Genomic DNA, 23,626 nt, shown 5'->3' on the forward strand with positions numbered 1-23,626 from the left:
GTAAAATAAAGGGAACAATCTATTTGCCACAGCTGAAGCTCTGACATTCCTTGAAACCTACCTCATATCAAAATGTTTTAGAGAACAAAAATAAACGTTACTCAAGGCACTATAATAAATTCAGTCTAATGATGATAAAACTAGGTAATTCGTGTGTCTACATGCCAAAGGATCCTAATTGACTTTCCACTGGCATTGTTTCTGTGGTATCAGCAAGTAATTTTAACACATTACGTGCCACAACCATAGAAAATGGTGTTAAGAGGTCATGGTCGTTTCATGTATTTCTGTGAGATCAGGTTGCCTTCGCTAACTTTCCTCTACCTACCTGAATGGAATGGGAATGGGAATGGGAATGGGAATGAAGTAGACGGCTTATGGATGCTCTGCTGTTCCTCCTCTGAGGAGCTGTGGGATCAGTGAGGATGAGGAGAGGCATGAGTGGAATAAGTTATTGAAACTATGCCACTTTACCAAGGCTGTCCTGTCACTCGGTGTGGTTTATGATGGTCTATCTTCAGTGCCCTGATGCTGCCTCTTCAACTTTGAAGTCATTAAAAGAATTGTGAACGTGACATGCCTCACGCCCGCATGCATTAAACACTGTTTTTTAATCTCAGATGATTGCTTTCCTAATAACCCTTCGCCCAAAATAACTTGAAAGGCTGCTAATCTCGTTCACTCTTGTTTGGGTCAAAACAAGAGTCACGAGATCAGCTGTAATGTTTTGCTATGGAAACAGAACTTGCACAAAACCACACAAAATGGAAGAGAAGGATTTCTGTTCTGAATCTGTATAGACACCGTCAACACCGGACGCTAATTCCCATTACGTGACTTACAGACAAGGGTATTCTGAGGTAACTCGGTGGGTACAACAATTTAACAGTTGGTGATTGATGGTTAGGAATAATAGAGATGCATGTTAAATATAGAAGGGGAAATGAGGAGTGAAATTAGTTTTGGTGGCTAACACCGTTGCCTCAGTTACCTTCTTTCATACTGAGCGAGCATCATGAAATCCTCTTGCAGTCAGACTGCAGCTGCCAACTGTGGTTTCTTTAAAGGGGACATATCATGCTTTTTGTGATTTTCTGTTAATTGTATACTGTTATGATGTTGGATGTCTGTTAAACATGGTCAATGGTCCAAAACTTGAGGTGAATATATATAAAAAGTCTCCCTGACAGTCAAAAACCAGGGCTTCAGCCTGCTTGAATGCTTCGTTTGCATCTATTTCCTCCTTGTGATGACATCAGATTGCTCATGCATGCCCACCAATGGCTGTCCGTTTAGTAGCCTTGTTGCTAAGGTAGTTGCTGAAGTTACTCGCTTCACAAATTTCAGATCGGATTCAGGCTTGAACATGTATTGGAGAAGTTTCCATTCTGAGTAAAGAACAAGAAAAAGAAGCAAAATCCTATTACTACTGTTTGTTAAACTAGCCTCCTGAGCCAAAGCTAACCAATCAGAACACAGTGGGCTAATCGGCCTTAAAGAGACAGGAGCTAAAACAGCCTGTTTCAGACAGATGCTGAACTGAGGCACTGCATACAGGGCCAGTAAAAGATAAATAAGGAGATTTTTGAATTGTAAATCATACACATATATTCCACTACAGCCCAAGAATATAAATATAAACTATGTAAAATGTGCATGATATGTCCCCTTTAACAATTAAGACAACCTTTACCTAACCTGAGTTTAACTATAGAGGTGGCAGATTGGATATATGCTCATGTGAATCTTTTTTTAAACAGTAATATGGATCATTTTGGAAGCAATTGACCTATTTTGTTGTATAGGTATAAGGGTTTATTGGTGGGTCAGTGCATCAAGATTAGTTTACTAGTGGACCTAAGTGCAGAAGACAGACTCAGAGGCAGATGATGCTTCACAGATTTATTGTTCTTCAGAAGATGTTGAGATGACTGGGGTTGGCTGACAAGGAGGAACGGAGATGGCGAGGTGGAGGAGAATAAACACGCAGGCAGGTAATGAGGGAGAATAAACACGCAGGCAGGCAAACTGGCGAGGATCCTGAAGCACAGAGGACAAACAGACATTAACCCAGTTGCAAAAACACGAGGAACTTAACAAAAAAAAAAAAAAAAAAAAATCAACTTGCAAAGAGAGGTATAGTTACCACACTGGCAGAAACAACAGTCTGGCAAAGAGTAGGAGAATGCCAGGGTAGATATCCTGGAGAGGTGATTAGTTGATGCATGACAGTTGTGTTTTCTGAGGAGGTGATGAGCTAATTGCTGGTAGGTGTGTGGAAAGCAGGTCGGCAGCAAGAACACACACATGCACACACACACACTCTCTCTCTCTCACACACACACACACACACACACACATGCACACACAAGCACACACACAAACAGACAAACTGGGGAAACAAAGGAAAACAAAAGGAGAGACAGCGGCAAGGCCATGATGCAGTGGGTACAGTTACATGCAAATAATGATAATATTCCACTATTATTCTGAATATAACAATATTCTGAATTTGATACGGGTCATGTGAACAGCATATTCCATTTGGATAGTCCAAATCAGACCTTATTCCGAAAGCAGCATTTTCCAATTAAGACATGTGGGATATGCCAGTATTATTCTGGTTTTAGGAGCATTATTTGGACATGTTTACAGCACATTCTGAACTTTAGCGCAGTTTGCGACACACGACCTCTTGCCTGTTTACCCCTTGCACAGGGAAAATGACATATGCTGGAACAGGAAGTCAGACAGAGGAGAGGAACGAGAGGAGAGAGCGGAGAGCTGTTGTGGGTGGGCTGGAAAAAACAGAGCGCGGCTTCTCCATGACGGGGGACGGAGGGGTTTGATTATTATCCTGACTGACGGTGATGATGCACCAAAAACACTCAACAGTGACGTAAACATCATGGGACAACCCACTGGGTACTGGATGTGCCTGTAACTATAAATTTTACAACGTCACTCATCCATATCACTTATAAATATCAGACAGCAGTTCACGAATGTTTTTCACCTCACTGGTTAACTTCAGTGCCTGCGGAGATCTTGTGATTCCTGTTCTCAATGGAGCAGAGAGAAACCCTGAAAACCCTCTGCATGTAAACAGGAATATTCATTTTCATTAGCCATGTAAACAGCTTAGTAGGAATATTGTCTTTTTCAGAATAAGGGCAAAAAATTGAATATTTTGTGCATGCAAACATAGTCAGTGTGTCTTTTCAGCTTGGCCCACAACAGCTCACTCTGTTGCTGGATTTAAAAAATGTGGATTTAGAGCAGCAGAAACATTTCCTCGCAGATTTACTTCCAGCAAAACTAATTAGCTAAATATATTCATACGTAAATGTGATTCTGCCCAGATTATTATTATGTTTTTAATAACTAATCAATGAATAAACAAATATATTTTGGTCAATCCAAGTTGTCCAAGCATGACATATCTTGCTAATAAATGATGAGCTGGTCTTTCATCAAGCAACCCTTTCAACTTAGCACTTCCTGTTTTGCTCTGTATCAATATGTCAACAGTATAATGTGTAAAAAAAAAAAAAAGAAATAGAAAGAGGAGAGGCAGGTGAATGTATTAAGTATTTTAGTAAAAATATACAACTTGTATAATGAGTATCTAACTTATCTACATGTCAAAGCTTTCAGTCAGTAATGTAGCAGGATCACTGTAGAAATAAGTGTTTTTATCCTGTATCATGCTTCAGTTTCAAGCATAACGCTTAGCTGGTTTTATGTGCTGTTTACAGTTTGTTTTATTTAGTGTATTTTATGTTTCTGCCTGCCTGTTTTATGTTTATGGCTTGGATATGTGTGTTTTTGTTGTTTTTTTTGGTGAATATGTGGAAAAGTGTGTTATGTGTAGGTTGTTTTATGACTAGAATAAAACCAAACCGATGTCATAATCTAGTGAATAACGCTCCCCAGAGACAGACAGATCAATACAGTTTCAGTTCCCTCGCTGGAAAGGCTCCAAGAAAAACCTGCAACAGTGAGTTGTTTGCTCTGTACAAATTGTAGTATTGTGGCATGTAGTGACCATACATAGCAGACTTTTTGTATGGCAAGTCATAGAAGAGAAATGGTCTTTTCTTCTTAAGCAAACATTTATACTGATATCAAATTGTTCATGAAGGATTTCATACACACATGAGGTGTGCACAATCCCTTCTGAATAATTCGGGGATTGTGTACATAAACCGGTATACCTGCTGTCTCCTTTTAACTTTTTATCTTGATTACATTTTCTCTAAGCTTCATGTTTGTATTTCATCTTTGCAAATTGTCCTTCAACAGGTCTTACCTAACACCTCGCCTGCACATTCAGTCTGATGCTGCTGCTGCACATGATGAGTTTGAAAAGGCCTGTTGAGAGAAGGGGCTGGCTTCTCAGGTGCAATGTATGTGTGTGTATGTGTGTACCAGGAACACACACTGAGCCATCATCACCTTACTGCTGTTAAAGCTGGCCTCTGGTGCTTTAATCATATCCTGCTGTCTGGATAAGTGCCGGTTAGCAACAGGAGATTGCAAGGCAAAATTCATAATCAATCCCTCGTTGACAGGAAACAAATAGACCTCTTTTATCTGACCCACAACCCTTGTTTTAAAAACCATATTGGAAAAACAAAATGTGGTAGTCTTGCATGAAAAAAAAAAAAAAATTGCTGTATTAGGCAATTAACATAAATGTTTGTAAAGCTTTATTTATGCTTGGCTTATGCTGATGTTGACAGCTGTTTGTCTGCAAAAAATTTGATGTTACACCTTGTACCTTGGTGACAGTATGCTAATAAAAATGTATTAATTACTCTAAGTTCTTCCACTCTGCTGTATTTTTTCATCTGTGAATGAAGCATAAAAAGAAATAAAATGTAATGATGTCATTGTTTGGGCGCTTGGGGCGGCGGAACAAGCTGCGGAGACATATTATCACCTTATAAATTTGCTCTGGGGAATGTGTTTGCAAATATTTCCAAATATCCACTCTACATTTAGCTTTGTTTTGGTCTCCACTAACACCAGAGTGAAATATCTGGCACTTCTGTTGCTACGTAAATGCTCCACAACGTTCACCAGCTTGTGTTTGGTGCTGGGCAGGTCAACGGGTTTATCAGAGGTATTCCACTGAAGACAGCTGCCTGCTGCTGCTGCTGCTGCTGCTGCTGGCAAGATGAGACTGAACTGAACAGTAAAACCTCAAGTCATAAAACCGAAACGGTGAGCCAAGAAATGGTTAAACGCTCTGTGCAGCTTAGAGGCACTGCAAAGCTGGCGTTATATGATATCATTTCATCTACTGCAAATATAAAAACATTGATAAGTGCAGCTTTATGTTTAGACTGCAATACTGTGTTGTAAACACATCAATCAGTTTTAAATGTTATGTGTTTTTGGATAAGTCCTGTAAGTGACATCACAGCTACTTCAGTCATATGCCATACTACGTAGACTTTGTCCTTGTTACTCTAATCGCGTTAGGTTAATTGTCTGACGTAAACCATATCTGAACCATTTTAGTTTCCACACGCACAAAGATATCTAACTGAAAATGTCAGTTATAGCTATTGCTATAATTTGTAGGACATGAGTGTAGCCTATGCTATTTTCATTTTATATGTTAAGTTGCTTTTTTTTTTCTTTTGATGAAAAGTGGTTTGAGAAGAAGATGATGAGGAGCCAACACATTTATTATTCAGAAGGGCATTCACCCAAATGTCCAAACAACCATCATGACCTCCTCTCAAATTGTCGTAATTTAAAAAAAAAAAAAAAAAAATTGGCCACACCGTTTGAATTCATTATTCTTTTAAAAGGAAACCTTTGGCAGTCCTCCATGTCTTAAATGTCCACATATGTTAGTTACAAATCAGAAAGGTACTTCAGCTGCTCTTAGATCACTTAGAGAAAAGAATCCAAGCTGCTTTTAGGCATCAGATAAAAGGAAAAATATGTTCATCAAGGCTAAAGATTCAGATATGAGGTCATGTGTAAAAGAGGTGCCAAAAGGGCAAAGAGAGGGAAAGATGGAGGTGATGCTTATTTTCATGCATGCATTTATCAGAAGGTTGTCATTTAGACTTTGACCTTTCATCTGCTCACCTATTGCTTAAACGGAAATATTCAGCCGTGACAGAGTTGGAGAGAGAGGAGTGCCGGTGGAGAACAGAAAGCTTAGCTTAGTGTTACCGAACAGGTTTCAACAACAACTCAACTCTCATGAGATTTCAGAACGAGACTTCTCCTTGAGCGAGACTTGGTTAGATACAATAACAAACAGACAGGATCAGGCGAAAGGTAAAGAAAAACGTTCTATTGCTCTGTACAGTCCTTTCCATAATGTTGTCAGCCACTTATAATAACAATCTGACGGGGCTCTATCACCCCAAAGGATTACATTGCAGCCTGTTTTGCGGCTGCTGGCTGAAGCTCTCTCACTCAATACTGGACCAATTTCAAAAACTGTTGTCCCCATAAGTCACTTAAGACACAAAAAGAGGTTGAAAAATACAGAAGTTTCCCTTTAATCTCATTTCTATTATCTGGGAGTGAGGCTGCAGATGTTGAGTCAGTTATATATTATAGGATAATGATCTGAAGATAAAATTCAATTGCCGCCTAATTCAAAACAATGATGAGGCTAAATTGCAGCTTATCAATTTAAAATTTAATTCATACTGAAAATCAGATTTAAAAAACCCGACAAAACAAGATTATTAAATGCGTACTGAAAACTAACACCCAAACATGGAAGATTTTACACTCTTGGTCTACCTGCCTCTCCCTGCAGGTGATTTGTTTTCCTCACAGTGTTGCCGTGCAGAAACTTTCTGCAGGTGTAAACTGTGGAAACTGGGAAGTGAAAACATCCCAGTTAAGCATGTAACTGTATATTACAGACGGTGGCAGTTATGTGACCATTTTTTATGATTTGTGGTAATAATGTTTTATAGTACTTTTGTCATACAAGAGCTTCATAACAACTTTGTTTAAAGATTGTTTCTCAGTCCTCCAACCTAAAGTTAAAACAAGATTGTCACTGTTTTTTAAAATGAATGCTTTCTGATTTGGCTCCCCTCTCATCAGAACGACATTGTTTGTCAGTGCCTCTTTGGTTTGGTTATCTTAGGAAAGATCACGGTCAGTAGCAGACAGGATGTGAACAGACTTTGTGTGCTGAACCAAAGGCCCCAACGTTACCCTTTACAGCCTGAATTTAAGGAGTTTCAGCCATGTTTTTAAGTCATCCATCTCATGCATGTCTAATGGAGGAGATTGGCTTCGGTTTTAATCAAAACATTGGGCTGTGAGTGCTGAAAATGCTTCTAGAGACAGTATAAACTGTTTTGAAAGATAAAAATGTTTGTGACATTTGTGTCACTTTCATCTGAAAGTATTTTTGTGACATATTTTTTTTTGTTTTGTTCCTATTCTGAAACTAAACCTGCATTTTTTTTTAGTATGGTTGAATTGGACGTCTTTTTAATTGATGGTGAAAGTTCATTCTTCACCTTGGAATCATTTACCAGCTTTTTCTGCAGCTATCGAACACCTCTTCAAGTCTTCAGGGAACGGAAATTAACTCAGTTGTCATGGATGATGACAACTGAGCAAACACTCTGGAAAAAGCTTGTTGGTGGAACTTGAGTTAATATTTTTGCCAAACAGTGTTTTTCCTTTTCCTCAGGGCATCCTCTATTATTTGTCTTGCATTTTTAGTGTTGCTGGTAAATGGGCAACAGGTGGGCTAAAATATGGCTAAAAACAAAGTCTGTTTCAAAGTGTTTTTTTTTTAGTTTCGATGAGGGCACATGCGTACAAAGTTTGAAATGAAACTGCGGTATGAAAACTTCATTGGGCTGATTCTGTTTGTAATGAGATCGCTGCTGCTTGGACTGGACTGTGCTTCGGTAATTACAGTTTACTCTGAGACTGATGCTTTTATCCTCTGATTGACACGCTGCGCCTCGGGACTGATTTGAGACCTTTTTGTTGGATAAACCATTTCAGTTCATGATTCCTAAACACAGACCTGTCTGTGTTAATGCTCTCCATCATCCAACTGGCTGTTTACTTCTAGGTGATAGATGACTCTGGTTCCCCAGCAGTGGTTTTCAGCATACAACAGTAGCTCTAAAAACAGAATACTGTGGCTATTAGTATACAATGTTGAACACATCGCAGTATCTAGTATAGAATTGGGACATATTATAAATCTGCTTGATTAGAGTGCTGTTGATTGACATTATTATCCTACAATGCAATGCACATAGAGCATGGATAGACTACTCACAGCTGTAAAACATTAAAACAAATTGTTGATCATGGTGAGACAGCTCCAGCAACATTTAGAGTAAACAAAATATGAAAAGAATTATAATTTTATAAAAAAAATCATTTTTTGATTCTTTCTGAAGTTTAACTGTCAGTTAGCATAACGAAATCGCGGTTTGATTGATGTCTGTCTGCACACATACGACGTGATTTCCTGTCAGTGCAAAGCAGAAAGGTACAACAATTAGTGCACTATGAGAGTTAGTATAGATTATGCTGTATACAGTTAGTATGGAATCGAGTGGTGACCGAGCATCGTTAGGTTTTATCGCTTGCTTGACCGTAAAGTGTCAACTGCTGTATGTCATTATCCACCAGTAAAGACAAATTACAACTCATTAAATTCATTGAAAACACAGATCAGTAACAGTATCCAAGTGTGGGTTTTATCTACGCTCAGTTTGACACAGCTCTCTGTTTTTTTCCCAGAGAGGGATGACTTCAGTAATTCCTCAAATGCTTGACGCGCCTCCCTAAGTGGAAAACACCTTTTGTTTGGGTTAAACACAATCCCATCTGCTGTACATTTCCCCTCGTTTCCTCACCCTCTCTCTCTCTCTCTCTCTCTCTCTCTCTCTCTATCGTTCTCTCTCCCTGTCTGGTGTGATTGGTCAGTTTTCCCTCCGTGTGCACTGTGGAGGTATAAAACCACTGCTGGGGGTGGAGACATCAGCAGCTTGCTGTCTAATACTGAAGACCACTGCTACATTATAAAGACACTGCTGCTGCTTGCAATCACACTGTTGCCACACATTTACAACAACAACACTGACTTTGGATCTTCTGACATTCCACCATGTGTAAAGGACTTGCAACACTACCAGCAACATGCTTGAAAAGGTAAGACTGAAATACTTTGAACAACAGGTGGATCAAGCTTTTATTATATTTATGCAAACGTAATAAAATGTTGTTTTTGATATCTGAAACTATCCATGTACACGCTGATTCCATCCGCTTCATCTTTTTATTGATACTTGATGTTTCAAACCGGACAGTTAACTGAAATCAGCAGTTAAAATAAAGAAAAAGAGGAACCAGTTGGCAGTTGTTCACATAAAGTAGATCTTCATACAAGTCTTTGCACAAATATTATTAATGCAAACAAACTGAAATCCTCTGACTGCTTTTCACTCACTGTCCTCTCATCTGCCTTCTCCGCAGTGCCAAAGACATCAAGCACAAAATAAGTTTCTTACTTCAAAAGCCTGAACCCCAAGCAGCGGATCAGAAGCAGATGAAAGAGAAGACTGCTGCTGCTGCCGCTGCCGCCGCAAAGAGGTCAGAAGAACTAATCTGTTAGTTCATGCGGATGAAATATTTGTTCCGGTTTGTGTTTATTCTATAGATCTGACTTCAAGTTGCTCATCCAGGAGTTAAAAAAAACCCAATTAAAGCACATTCACAAAGATTATGATTAAAGCTTTGAATGAAGCTCTGTTTTTATTTCATTAAAAGGGATTTGTGTATTGTATTTCCAGCTGGAAGTCTAAAGGGAAAAAGTCAGGAAGTATGATGGAGGTGAATGTATAAGCAACCACTAAGAGGATAAAAAGATTTTCTTTGTAATAAAATAAGTACTGCTTTATAATAAACAAATTATTCATTAATCATCATAGGAGGGAACTTTAATATGAGTGTATGAAGCCAGTTTTCATCAATCTAAATGCCTTTTATTCACCCTGATTATGCTTCCAAACCCATTACTTTCATTCTTGCTCAGTTTTGGACACAAGTCACATTGTTTGGCCCCAAACTAAAATTTTGACGTTTCTACATTAATTATTTGAAAGGGTGATGACAAAAGAGATGAATGGGCTACTGTGGAGAGAGAGAGCTTGAATTGAAGCACTTGTGATAAGTTATTTCATTTATTGGGGAATAGATCATTTCCTACTTGAGTTTTTGATTTTTTTTTGGTTCAGTGGTGCTTTGTTTTGTTTTGAAAACAGCCTGTATCTCATTTCAGGCGTGTAATTGCACCGCAGCTGTTCGTTTGTGTCACCATAGAGAAGATTTATAAAGCCTTAATTGATGTTACTTTAATTACTATTACTGTGGATGGTTAAAGGGAAACTTTTTCAACCTGGACCCTGTTTTCCCATCTCATTCCAGAACAAGACTTCTCCCTGAGCGAGACTCGGTTAGACACAATAACAAACAGACCGGATCAAGCAAAAGGTAAAGAAAAAAGTTTTATTTCTCTGTATGGTCCCTTCCACAATGTTATCAGGCACTTATAATAACAATCTGAGCCTTTCAGTGACAAAAACAAACACTTTTAATGGAAGTAGATTGACAATGTGCTTTTTGCCCCGTTGGATTACATTGCAGCCTGTTTTGTAGCTGTCGGCTGCAGCGCTCTCGCTCAATACCGGATCAATTTCACAAGTTATTGACTCTATTAGTCACTTAGACACAAAAAGATGGGAAAATAGGGTTCAGGTTGAAAAATACCTAAGTTTCCCTTTAAATTTAGAGATTTAATCACATTTGCTGAAGAACACGTTATATCTTATTTGGGACTCAATGACCCGTCCTCAGGCTGTGTTTCCTCAGGATGCCTCTGATTGGTCTTTATGAGCAGGTTAACATCAATAACACTTACCCTGACCTTTCCCTTTCAGCAACATATAACTCATTCAGATACACTTATAGATTATCAATATTCAGCTCTCCTGCAATATCACTCATTCCATTCACAACACAGACATGCTGTAAAACATATGTGACGTGTTTTATTGTAGTGCAATGAATATACAGTATATCCTCTCTCATTGGGATAACAAGTATTGATTATTGTCATTATTTCAGATGTTTGCATGGTGATGATGCAATCTTTAAGGAAGGATTATTGCATTTATTGATATTACTGCTGTGTTAATGTCACATGACGCAGGCTGGTATGATTAGATTTACTGCCATTATTGGTCACTGCAGCAAGCATCTGGATGCTCATCTTAGAACAAAAGGAAAAAACCTCCCTACAAAGCTGTCTTATTATGATGGAAATCAGAAAACAATATTTTAAATACAGATTTTTTAATTTGAGTGGGATGGCAGCAAGACAGCAGCTTGGTATCTGCACCTAATAGGTGGAGGAAGTAAAGCTACAAAAGTTATTATTATTATTATTACTATTATACAACCACATAAACAGTTTTATGCAAAATAATGTATGGAAATACATGCTTCTGGTGATTGACTGTTAAATGAGACCAAACCAAACACACCATCAACACAAATTTTGCGCATCCCTGTGCAGTGTTATTCATTGGTTACATGCATGCAATAGTTTCATGCATCAAAATTGCATCTTTTCTGTAAAATTCTCAATGCGAAGTCTGTACAACCTCATTAAGAAAAATGGTTTTTTTGTCTGTGTTTCAGGGTGCCTACTGCAGCTGAGGTAGAGAAATGGAAGGAGTCTTTCAGCCACGTGATGAACAGCGAGAGTGAGTGTCACATTAAAGATTCACACCTGAAACATGTCACCGAAACAGGAACAAAGCTAACGTTCAAATTCAAAGCAAACCCAACGGACCTTGTCTGATACTAATAATACTGATCCTAACTGTCAGGCGGATGCTTGACTCATTAGAACTCCAGCGGAATCTCTCTCGGGGGGTTTATAAAAAAAAAAAAACTAAATATGAATGTTCTCATGTGATATGATGGGACTGTAATCATGGGAATATTATCAGACAAGGCTTTGACCTTCACATTCTTTGCTATTGCTCGCCGGAAAGGTTTTGGTGATCTCAATAGTGAGTGCTCAATCTTTTCCACTCATTGAAAGACACAAGATGAAAACATTAAGTAAATTATTAAATATAAATATGAAATAAAGTCTTAAAAAAGCTGGTTAATGTCAGTAATTCTTTTATAAAATTGACAAGGTATTTAATTGCAACAATTTAAGACAAATTACATAAAATACAGTCAATTCATGACCTATTGACAGTGTTGGTTTTATACTGGTGCTAATTAAGAAGCATCATCCTGTTCTGATACGCTGTGATCATGATGTATATGGAAAAGTTAAGAGGCTGGAACACACACACACAAACCTACACACATACAACACTTTCTCATGCTCTGGTCTTCTGCTACGTGTCTCGAGGCACTACCGAACAGCCCCTCAGGGCATGCTGACCAGTGCCGAGTGTGTATGTCTCTGTATGTGTGTGTATAAGCCCCCTGAGAATTGAATTGCAGTGTGTGCGTGTTTGTGTGTGTGTGTGTGTGTGTGAGTGTGATTGGACACAAAAGGGGAGCAATGGCCTTGCGGGAACCAGCTGAGTTCTGACCTGCTACGTTCCATGACCTTATCCACTGAACTCCAACATCATCATCATGTCTTCCTTCTGCCTTTCTGACTTCATCTGTCAGCTTTTTTTATATCTCCAATCGTTTTTTCCTTTCTTTTTTTTTTTTTAATCTCATCTTGGCTTCAGTTGTCTCCCCCGTATGTCGTTCTGTTCTGTTCTGTTAGTCATGTAGGATTTCGGATGGCTGGTTTGCTTAATAGAAAAACACTAATTTGTCTTGTGTATCTAAAATCATCAGGATGCAATTATTGCTGCTAGGTTTGACAGTATTATTATCTTTTTGATGAATATAATGGTTCAGAATAATTACAGTGGTTTCATGCTTCCCGGATTCTCTCCATGCTGTGTTTATTTTCTCTTGTAGGAGGATAAATAAATTGGAAGTACTCTTTGCATCGATTGCTCAATATTCTAACAAATTTCTACAGCCAGAAAATCCAGCCAAAGTCCTGTCAAATCTAAAGACACAAAGCATAAAAAGGCATTGTTGAGTCTGAGCTTTCTGGTTATGTTATGATTCTTAACTGTAATTACTCAAAGGTCTATAAGGTGCACAGGATATTAATGTCTCTCTGTTTTCTCTTTGTTTCAGCGGGTCGTACGGTCTTCACCAGCTTCCTGAAATCAGAGTTTAGCGAGGAGAACATTGACTTCTGGCTCGCCTGCGAGGACTACAAGAAGAGCACGACTTCAAAGTTGGCGACCAGAGCCAAGCAGATCTACCAGCAATACGTTGAGGCTGATTCTCCTAATGAGGTAATGAGTCTTGTCTGTACCGAACTGTCAGCGAGCTTGTAAAGTATGAGAAAATGTAACGATATTAAGGATGGATTTGTAATTAGGGAGATAGAGAGGATTGGATAGCAAAGGTGATGAAAAGGAGAAAAGAATGCCTTTGAAACACACTTCAAAGGCATTGCTGTAAATCTTATTAATGCAAGTGCATATTCTCCTTCAGTGCAGTGAATGCTTAATTAAATACTTCACAAAGCTGTGAATACACGCATGAATAACACTGCTATACTGATGACAATTCGGTTAGCTGCCTGATTAAAGACTAAAACTCTAACTCTAAGTTGGATGTTCATCATGGATGAAAGAAATTTGGATCCCAACTCAGTTTATGTCTTTGGATTTAAAGATTGTAATGTAAAGAATATAAAGATAGACGACATGACAGCTCCCCAGAAGTGAAGCCAAAATGTTTTGATCGCCCCCTGGTGGCTGGTTGTAGTATAGGTCATAAATTCCGCCCCCTCCATGTTAGCAAATGGTTCATAGGCCAAACTAAAAAATCAAAGTGCACTTCAAATACATTTTCCCTGAAGATGGTTTCTATCAGTTTAGGTAGGTCTTATTATAGCTCTTATTACACTGATGTTTGTTTAAGTACTCATTTTTCATTAGTCATTTGATGATATAAAAAGGGGGGTGTAACGTCATGATTGACAGCCGCTCTCAAACCTCCATCAGATGCTGAAGATGAGCCAAAAGGCCTCAGCAGTCCCTGGAGGAAGACGCTAATATAAGTTTTCATTTGTGATTCACAACCAGCTGTAGCTGCTAGTTACAGACTGGTTTTGGCTGGTTTACTGCTCCATCGCGGGGGCGGGACAATCATCCTGCTCCCCTGACTCTATTGCGTAGACTCTGGTTGCAAATGATGTCACACAAGCAAGATAGCAGCTCCTGGAAACTAGATATTGTGGTTTCACTTTTGTATAGCAGCAGAAAATGCTGGTGTATTGTCCATCTTTACAGTCTATGGGATAAAAAAGATGTTTTTTCCCCTTTTATATAAAAACTATATCACTTTTTCTTTCAACTGTGGCATTTTCAGTGGTGTCTGAAAGGTTTATCTGTGTTTATCTGCACTATCATTCCCTGCCCTCCCAGTGGTCATGCTCTTGAGATGCCAATAGATTTAGTCTTCAGCATCCTAACCCATCATTTCTTCTCCTCCTGTGTCATGTTAAGGTGAACCTAGACGCGGCCACCAGAGAAGAAACGAGACAGAACATGGAGAACGCCTGCCCCTCTTGTTTCAACGAGGCTCAGAAGATGATCTACATTTTGATGGAGAAAGACTCCTACAGGCGTTTCCTCAACTCCAAACTGATCCAGGATCTGTCTCAGACACACTCCGACATTGCTCAGATGAAGAAGAAGAAGAGTAACTGTGACTGTACCGAGAACAGGCAGGCGTTAGCAGGCGGCGCCTAAACAGGAAGAAAGAAGGGAAGGCTAGAAGGAAGTGCCAAAGACTGAAAACGTATATGACAGACAGACACTGGTAAAGATCGGTTTGTTTTGTGGAGAGTGTTTAGAGTTTAGGGAAACGCGGTGACTTACAAGGTAACTTAAAGGTGACTTAAAGGTTAATGTGAAATGTTGTTAATTTGACTCCTGCTTCCCAAGGACTCGCAAACTATACAAGGCAGGGTTTTTTTTTTTTTTTTCTGTATTACATTTAGAAAAAGTTAAATGTTTCAGTGTTTCGATGGTTAATAGTGACTGATTAAACATTTGATAGTTTAATGTACAATATAAATACACAGGACGTGTAAATGTTTGCATTATGAATGCTTAGCTTTTGCTTCTGTTTTCACTGCAAAACATAACCTGCTCACGGCCAGGTTATATTGATAGTCATAACAGAAAACAATCCAGAACTACCTCTGCCCAAAAGACACACCTTCAAACAACATTTTGCATTTGGTCAAGGGAACAGCGTTGACAGTTTGTTTTATCTGAGTAATGACAATGTAGACTGTCTGTATATCTTTTAAGTAGTTTATCAAGTTATTTTTAAGATTAGACAATTACTTATGGCCGTAAGCAATCTAGTATACTCATACTTTTAAACAGTGCCATCATATTGACTCAGACAGTTTAAGGCTTTACATTTGCTAAAATTTTAACTTTCTACTGCGTACTTGATACATATTTGTACAGCATCTCAAAACTTTGTCATGGAAACGACTGCCCATGCTCTACAGACATACACTGTCTACACTGTGCAAATATTGCCTCTGTGCATTTCTAGTGGGAATTTGAAGCATGCTTTATATTTTATTGCAGTATTGATTTCCTATTGCATGCCACAGTGTTACCAAACATAAGGAGAAATAGTGAAACTCATGGTGATTCATTTGATTGATCCCCTCTAAGTCTAAACTGTCTTGTTCAGATGTTTATTACTGTTTGTTTCTGCAGGGTACACAATAGTGTATTCACTTTAATATCTTTTGGTGGCCTTGCATACTAAAATGTTTTATTAAAATGTATAATGTGATTGATTGCAGGCTAGATACTGTATGTAGAAATTAATTAAATTATGTCACTGTTTTATTTATATCCTATCTGTGACTATTCACGAATAAATGATATATGTTGGATAATGAGAACTCTGCGTGTGGTTCATCGAACTCTGAGAAAGTGTGCACATCTGAAACTAGACTAAGAGCCAAATCCACAAAAGGATTGCACGGCTTTTGTGGCTGCTAAACCTGTGCAAATGAGCCAAAAAGACAGCATTTAATTCACAAAGCACACACAGAGGGTGAAATGCACCGCAAACTGTGCTGCTAAGCAAATAACGTCATGGTGCCTCTGTGCCATTTGCATGGATGTAAATTTCTATGTAACTAAGCCTTGTTGCGTGAACAGTCTAAATCACAAACACCAGCACTAATGCCACACACATTTAGGGTGCAGTTATTAGCATCTTCAGATAGTTTTACTGCATGACTTTCAGCTACTTAGAAATAGAGATGTCCTGACAGCTCTGATGGAGCTCTGGATTCATCCATACATTAAGGGGCTTCTTTATTGCAAACAATTCCACCGTATAAACCTGGAATCTGTGTGTAACAGCTGACCTGATGTGTAACAGAACACAGAATATTAATAACCATCAGATCCTGACCCATCTGGTGTTAATGAAGTTACCTGCATGCGTAAATGCACACAGCCTCTTTCTCAGTTTGGAGACGCACTTATCAGTTCAGCTGCTGTGTGATGCTGCAGACAGAACATCAGTACTGATGTTTCTGCGAAACCCCGGATACATTCACCTGAACATTATTGTAACACATTTCAGACCTGCCTGAGTCACATTAATAGCTGTAATAGCCTATTTTGATTGACATTTCAGTAGATGTGTATGTTATAGATGTGAAATACTAGAGAAGTGAAAGTAGCAAAATACATGAAAATTGTTTTGTTATATCAGAGAGCTCTGTGTGTACGCACCTCTGTTAATTAAAGATGTGCAATTTGAGGCTTTTGTGTTCTCTGCAGTTTTCATTATAGACTAATCTGTGTGCTGAAATGTGGACAAAAGCCTGAAACACTGGAAATTGCTTTGCTCACTCAAACAGATGCAAAACAAGGGTAAATTGCTCCCAGTTGCAAAATTTTACGAGGGTGTTTGCGCCAGCATATCATCGAAATCTTTTGTGAATAGGACCTTAAAACGGGGCAGATTGTGGGGTGCGAATGCTTTGCAACGTAGGCACAGTGGTGCTTTGTGATAAATGCTGAACTCAGCATGCAACATACTCATGACAAAGTCAAAGGGTTTGGATTCTCTGTATTTTTCTTAATGTCAACAAATCTCACCACACAACAATGAACTGACTTACTTACAAGTGTGTATCCACAGTCTGATATATCTTATTCCTCAGTGCCGTAGACCTCTGTTGTTGTCCAAAAACTATTAAAAACACGTCAGTGAACCACACTGTTAAACTGGGTGACACCTTCCTTCACCAAAAAGAGTTTTGGGCATGTTAGTTTGTTCAGAAACGGCTCCAAAGACTAACAGCGATCACATCATCGGTCTCCATGTGCAGGAACGCAGATCTGTTTGCGTTGCTTGCTTGTTGTGCTCCATATCACACCTCAGCAAATAATGTTTATTTATTTTATTTTATTTGTGAGAGATAATGTACAATATTAAACATAAATCTTACCATTTGATGTATTGCCAGATAGCTGTTGAGATATATAAGTCTGGACCAAAGTGGAGGACCAACTAACATTGCTTAAGATAGTTTTCAATACACATCCATACGGTATCCATACAACGTTTTTCATTCTCCTCCTTCTTCACTTTCCAGCAGGTCATGAATGTCATTATTTTAACTTTTTTTATGATCTTGACTTCAAACTTCACTTCTCATAATTACAAGAATTACCTCATAATAAAACTTGTTATGTCAAGATTCAAAGACAATAATTGTGTGATTTAAAAAAAGAACAAACTTCTCTTCTGTTCCTGACATAATTCAGACTGTCCTCTTGTAATCACATGGTAATCATCTATAATCAGCAGACATAAAACGGTCTCTGCAAACTCCAGCGGCGATTCCGTAACATCTATAGATTAGAGATGATTATCTCATCAGAATCTATTATCTACTAATCACAAGACACACAAAAAGGAAGCTTTTTATATCCAGACATTTTATGTTCAAGACATGAACAAAAAACAACTACACAGGTTAGTTAGTTCCAGTGTGATCTCATGGGATGGCATATAAATAGCACGCCAATTTCAATTTAAGGACATTTTGCGTGCCATGTCTACGCATTTTAAACTTTTTGTATGTTATATGTTGTTTTGTGTGTGTTTAACGTTGGTTAAGTTTAGGCACAAAAAGCACTTGGTTAGAGCTAGGGAAAGATCATGGTTTGGGTTATAATGATCAGTAAAATGCGGTAAAAATGTGATGGTAAAAATATCCAGTTAGTCTCAAGCAGTAGTTCTGCTGCTATCTAGCCATCCACCCAACCTACCTCATCCCAAAAAGCCAAAATCACCTTATAAAAGAAAATAACATCACACTATATTGACTTCATCTGAAATATGTCACTTCAAATGTAAATACAGGTCGCTTTTGGCAACTGAATTAATGACTTAATTGTGAAATGACATGTAAAAAGCAAAAAATTACGTAGTGATTACACGCAAAATTACATGCATGTTATCCATACGCCATTTGGTGACACCAGGCTGTTAATTACCAACCAGACTGGTTTGCAATGTCTCAAGCACCTTTTTTCATTTTTAGATTACAACACTATGTTATTACAGACATGTAAGACTTTGTTTTATACTTTACACTAACCCAACATTTTTCCACATTTTAAAGCCACAGCTCAGTTCTCACAGCTTAAGCTTGGCCTTTCAATTTTCAATTCCATCAAATATGGTTGGGATCTGTCCTCATATTTTAGGTCTTGGCTATGTTGAAGACTGATTTACCACGTGAACTTATTTATTTGGATTTACCTCCATGAAGGCTGTTTACTGCAGCTGTACAGCCGCAGCCTGACACCATGCCTATTTAAGGGCAACACATTTGGGAGCATGATGAACTATACGGTAAATAATCTTTCTTAAATCTAATCTTCCGCACATCTAACTCTAACTGCCAAAGAGAGGACAGAAATGCTTAAATATTTACTGTACGTTTAATTCCTTCTGCCTGCTTCTCTTCTGAGTAAAGGCACAGAAATAGATTCAAGGATACCTAGATAGTTTTTAGAGGCAGAAATTGTAAAAAAAAAAGAAAAGAAAAACACCTTGAGTCTTAGTTAATAATCCACCTTCAACACAGATTAGAACTTCAGGAGTTTTTCCATGCAGGCCTAAAATAGGCTAGTCTTTGAAAACATCCTGAGCATGCTGAGCTGATGCTGCACTGCTGATTAATGTATTCTTTTTGAGAGGAGGATAGCTTTATCACTGAGGCAAATATTTTGGCATTTTCAAACAAAATGACTCCTTCAGGAAGAGTCATGCATAGATGGAAAGAATGAATACATACAGGCTCACTTCTGTCTGATGTAGTACAGCTCGACAGCCTTAGTGTGCTTGAATGTTTGCAGCTAAACCACAGGAGTATTAAAGAAAGTGATAAATCCATTAGAGCTGGCGTGCTTGTGTGAATCCTTATCTGTAATCTAAAATGAATGAGCGTGTAGGAGTAGTTAAGAGGACTCTCTTAGGGAGTCGGCTGCTAGGATTTGGACCATAACCATGAAATTTTGGACTGGAGCTAAAAATGGCTGATATTTCTGTGGTGATATTCAAAACTCAAATTTGAACAGGATGAAAAACATTCTAAAGGTGAGAAAAATGTGGTATTATATTTAAGGCTGGGTGCAAAAAATGTTTGTCATAGAGAGATGCAATAATCTCTAGATGGTTGCACTAAACACAAAAAGTAAGAAGACCACATGTGCTTTTTTATCTGTGTGAATGTTGGATTTGAAAACAATGAGAAAAACTCCTGCACACTGTGTGACTTACAGCTGGACTGACCTTCATCAGGTGTATATGGGCAGTATCAGAACATTTCCATATGAGCACTTTGAACTAACTCAAAACATCACCCTCCAGGTGACAAAAGCAAAGCAAAGACTAGAAAAATAGAAAACAACACAAGGGCAAAAACGCCAATAAATCTTACAATATTATCATACATAACATATTATGTAATCCATACCCTCTATTGCACGGTGTTGCCCTCAGGCAACAAAGCACCTTTTTGACCTCACGCTGCCCCTATACATAAAAAAAAAAAAATCACAAGACACCTCTGTATCCAATTAAATGAGGGGTTGACGTGGGTTTGACCTTTTGTTTGGGGGTGGAGCAGGAAGCAAAGTCACATGTGACACACTGCCAGCAACTGGTAAGAAAAATATCACTTTTTAACATGTTTAAATTCAAATAACTTTATATAAAAATATATGCATGTGCACGAATATGTAAAGAAGTATATTTGATTGTTTAAAGACAAATTTGGTTTTTATTTATATAAAACTGTTTTTTTCATTTGTTGCCTCAGGGCAACATTATGCAGTTAGACCAGTCCTGTTAGACCAATATCATGCATGGAGATGTGCTGGGATGCATAGTTATGCATTGATGCATTGTGCAGTGTGTGTGTGTGTGTGTGTGTGTGCGTGTGTGCATGTGTGTTTGTTGATGAAGTATACACTTTATATGGTTATATTTGTCACTACAAATGTATAACATTATATACAAAAAATTGCAAATGTAGGCATAATTACACATAAGGCTAGCATAGGGGTAATCATCTTGGAATACTGCAGTGTTTCTTTCCTTGTGAACTCCTGTGTTGAATGAATTTGCAATATCTCCAATTAATACAAAGCTGAAACTTCAGTATGTAAAAATTTAAGGAAAAAATGGGAGAGCAACAAATGATTTCCTCAATGCTGGCATTCAAAATAACACCATATTTTTCCTTCTCTAAAATTCTGTCCACATTTTGTTCCACAATTATTTCACATCTACAAAGAATTAAACAATTCTACTGTCTGGGCCTCATGCAGAGTATTATAGTGGACACTTTGCTTGAAAAAAGAGCAACACCTTGCAAACATCACAAGAAGTTATTACATCTATATTAAACATTAAACTTCACGGAGCAAGAGCAAAGGTGCTGTATCACACATCAAAGGTCATATGTTTCATGTTTTCAGACAAATAAAAATACTCTGCTTGCAAAAATAATGTGTGTCTGATATAATTTTAATATAAAAAAGTTCAGTTAACCAGTTAGAAAATCTTAACAGGACATCCATCTCTTCTCCCTCATTGAAAAATCTGAAGAATCTATAAATATGCAAATATTTTTTACATTCCAAAAGTTGACTGCTGGACTCAAGATGTCTCCTCTTTCACTGAAAAGTCCATTCTCAGTGCATGAAGTTTCAAGTTTCCACATCACACTTGTGTAAAGTTGCATACTGGATCACGATTGGCTCCAAACTGATGTCACAAATAATCCACAGGTGCACAGTGAAGCTTAAACATCACAGTGAAGTAACAACAAGCAAACACACTGTTGAGCAGAGGGGGACTTAAATGATGCCATGTAGTAACTAAATTGATCAGAAGGTGAGATTAGTCACAATCTGTGTGACTCAGAAAAAGAAAAGTAGATCATTAGCTCCAGGACTGGCGCTTTCTTAGAAAACATGACCTCATGGTGTCCAAGTAGTCGTATAACTAAGAAGTCCAAACAATAAAGCCATTTCCTTCAACCCCACCCTTCTGCCTGTCCTATCAAACCGAAGCGCCTCACTCTTAAAAGCTGATATCCCATTGGTTTACTTTAAATCGTTTCATTACTGTCATGACACACCCTAACATCCTCTTCCAACAGGAAATCCATCACAGCGAGGAAGTAATGACCATTCAAGTTTTGATTCCACAGCCCATGTGTGTGCAGAGGGATTTCCCACTATTGATCACACAGAACACTACAGGACACATTGCATTTTCATTTTAGAGAATAGAAACACAGAATCTCATTTCAGGGTTATGTTATAGGCCTATATATATGTGTGTGTGTGTGTGCTGTTTTTCGCCTGCAGCTGTTATACTAACCAGCGTCCGTCCAGGCACTGACTCTCAGGCCTGAGCGGTGCTTCATTCAGCAGCTAACCTGCTTATCGCTGGATGTTCTCTCCTGCCTTCCAAACGCCAAGCAGCTGTGAGGCCTGCTAATTAAAACCTGACAGGAGGATCTGGTGCTCTAATGTGATCATGCGTGCAAGGAAGCACGTACACGCAGACGCATGCAAAACCACTTATCTGTAGAGCACTAACACACACGCGCGTGCACACACACACTACATACAGTCCATACATCCCTGGGGCTGCATGTCTGGATCTCTGGTTTATTGTCTAGAGAAGTTTAGATAATAAACACTACAGGGTTAAAGTGATTCATCTCACTGTGGTGTCAGTCTTTTTGTTGTTACTGTGCTGTATTTATGTTCGTGCTGATGCTAACATCTGTGCAAGGTTTGTGACAGCCTCGAGACGTGTTTTGACACTTGTGAGTGAGCAGTGATAATAACTTCATTAAGCATTTATGGGGCATTTATATAAAGGGGATATTTATATCAGTTTTCCAAGTAAGAGTCCATATCTGTATGTAAAATCTATTTTGTTGTCCCCGCTATGTTGCTTCTAAGTTCCTATAAACATGTTCCACTCTGACTTTGTTTAATGGGTTTTATTTGTCAGTCTTACATGCAACTGCTAGAAGCTTGCCTGATGGTGATATTTTTAGTTTTCCTGGTAAGGTAAACATTCTACTTTGCATATGCATAATGATTTTATGATATTAAACCAAAAGAATCCACACATCAGGGTAACACACACTGAAAAACTACATTTTGAATTATACAATGAAGCAGTTTCTATTGATTGTTTTGTGCATGGATGTGACACTGAAGTCATTGGTCTATGGTGAAAAGACATGGTTTTTAATTGTATGTACCAAGAAATACATTTATACCCAGGCCTGTTCTTGGGAATTTGTACATTTTCCATTAGTCATAGTTAGATATCGATGGCCAAAGCACAAAACCTCCTATCTGCAGAATTTTCTGATTGGCGGATTTCACTTTGGATGATGAGAACAAGGAAGGCTGCTCATATTCAGTCTGTCTGCAAGATAATCCCACCCTTCGTTGTGACAGAAAAGTCACACAATTTAGACAATTTAGAGCATCGTTTTGTAGAACCTCTTCCAACTTGCACCAAGTGCAAAAGCTCCTATCTGCACTTTGCGAGGCATTAATATCTAGTCGGTATTGTTAACACGTAATATAATAATATAGTCCAAAAACAGTGTATTATGTGTTGAGTATCCTTAACAAATAGCATTCTGCAAGAAAACAAGTTTTTTTTAGTTTTCTCAAAAAAGTGCATTTTTCAGATAGGAGGTTTTGCTCTTTGGCCATCGATATACTGTAAAGTAGCTGGTCAACAACTTCATGAATTTATATGAACGTTGATACTTTTTTTTATAAAGTTTCTTAATCTATGTAATGTTTGTACAACAGAGGCATCATCATACATAGCTACTTTATTTGAGCCTCTTCAGTCATATTTA

At 38.2% G+C, this 23,626-nt stretch overlaps 1 protein-coding gene and 2 long non-coding RNA genes across 5 annotated transcripts; 2 read left to right on the forward strand and 1 right to left on the reverse strand.

The window, feature by feature from the left end:
- Positions 1-966: 966 nt before the first annotated feature.
- Positions 967-23,169, forward strand: LOC122989598. The gene is made up of 4 exons (XR_006405114.1): positions 967-977; positions 18,140-18,148; positions 18,186-18,196; positions 23,075-23,169. It is a non-coding gene; the product is annotated as an uncharacterized LOC122989598 (long non-coding RNA).
- On the reverse strand, positions 1,888-2,356 carry LOC122989597. Its single transcript, XR_006405113.1, has 2 exons — positions 2,147-2,356; positions 1,888-2,040 (listed from the first exon to the last, which is right to left on the reverse strand). It is a non-coding gene; the product is annotated as an uncharacterized LOC122989597 (long non-coding RNA).
- On the forward strand, positions 9,010-16,075 carry LOC122989596 (regulator of G-protein signaling 4-like). 3 transcript variants are annotated; one of them, XR_006405112.1, is made up of 7 exons: positions 9,010-9,183; positions 9,508-9,624; positions 10,459-10,524; positions 11,734-11,798; positions 13,267-13,430; positions 14,652-15,623; positions 15,674-16,075. XR_006405112.1 is itself a non-coding variant. In XM_044362584.1 (6 exons), exons 1-6 carry the CDS (start codon positions 9,140-9,142, stop codon positions 14,895-14,897), a joined length of 702 nt encoding a protein of 233 aa, XP_044218519.1. In that variant the 5' UTR covers positions 9,010-9,139; the 3' UTR covers positions 14,898-16,075. The 3 variants fall into 3 exon arrangements, 2 of the variants coding, with proteins under 2 accessions (XP_044218519.1, XP_044218520.1); XM_044362584.1 differs by having other exon boundaries at positions 14,652-16,075; XM_044362585.1 differs by lacking the exon at positions 10,459-10,524 and having other exon boundaries at positions 14,652-16,075.
- Positions 23,170-23,626: the final 457 nt, after the last annotated feature.

The sequence above is a fragment of the Thunnus albacares genome, chromosome 9 (genome assembly GCF_914725855.1).
Source record: "Thunnus albacares chromosome 9, fThuAlb1.1, whole genome shotgun sequence".
Taxonomy (NCBI): Eukaryota; Metazoa; Chordata; class Actinopteri; order Scombriformes; family Scombridae; genus Thunnus; species Thunnus albacares.

Coding starts and splice junctions, on each gene's coding strand:
- LOC122989596 (XM_044362584.1), top strand. CDS start 9,140: ATGTGTAAAGGACTTGCAACACTACCAGCAACATGCTTGAAAAG. Junction 9,184..9,507: donor CCAGCAACATGCTTGAAAAG/GTAAGACTGAAA, acceptor CCTTCTCCGCAG/TGCCAAAGACATCAAGCACA. Junction 11,799..13,266: donor CCACGTGATGAACAGCGAGA/GTGAGTGTCACA, acceptor TCTTTGTTTCAG/CGGGTCGTACGGTCTTCACC.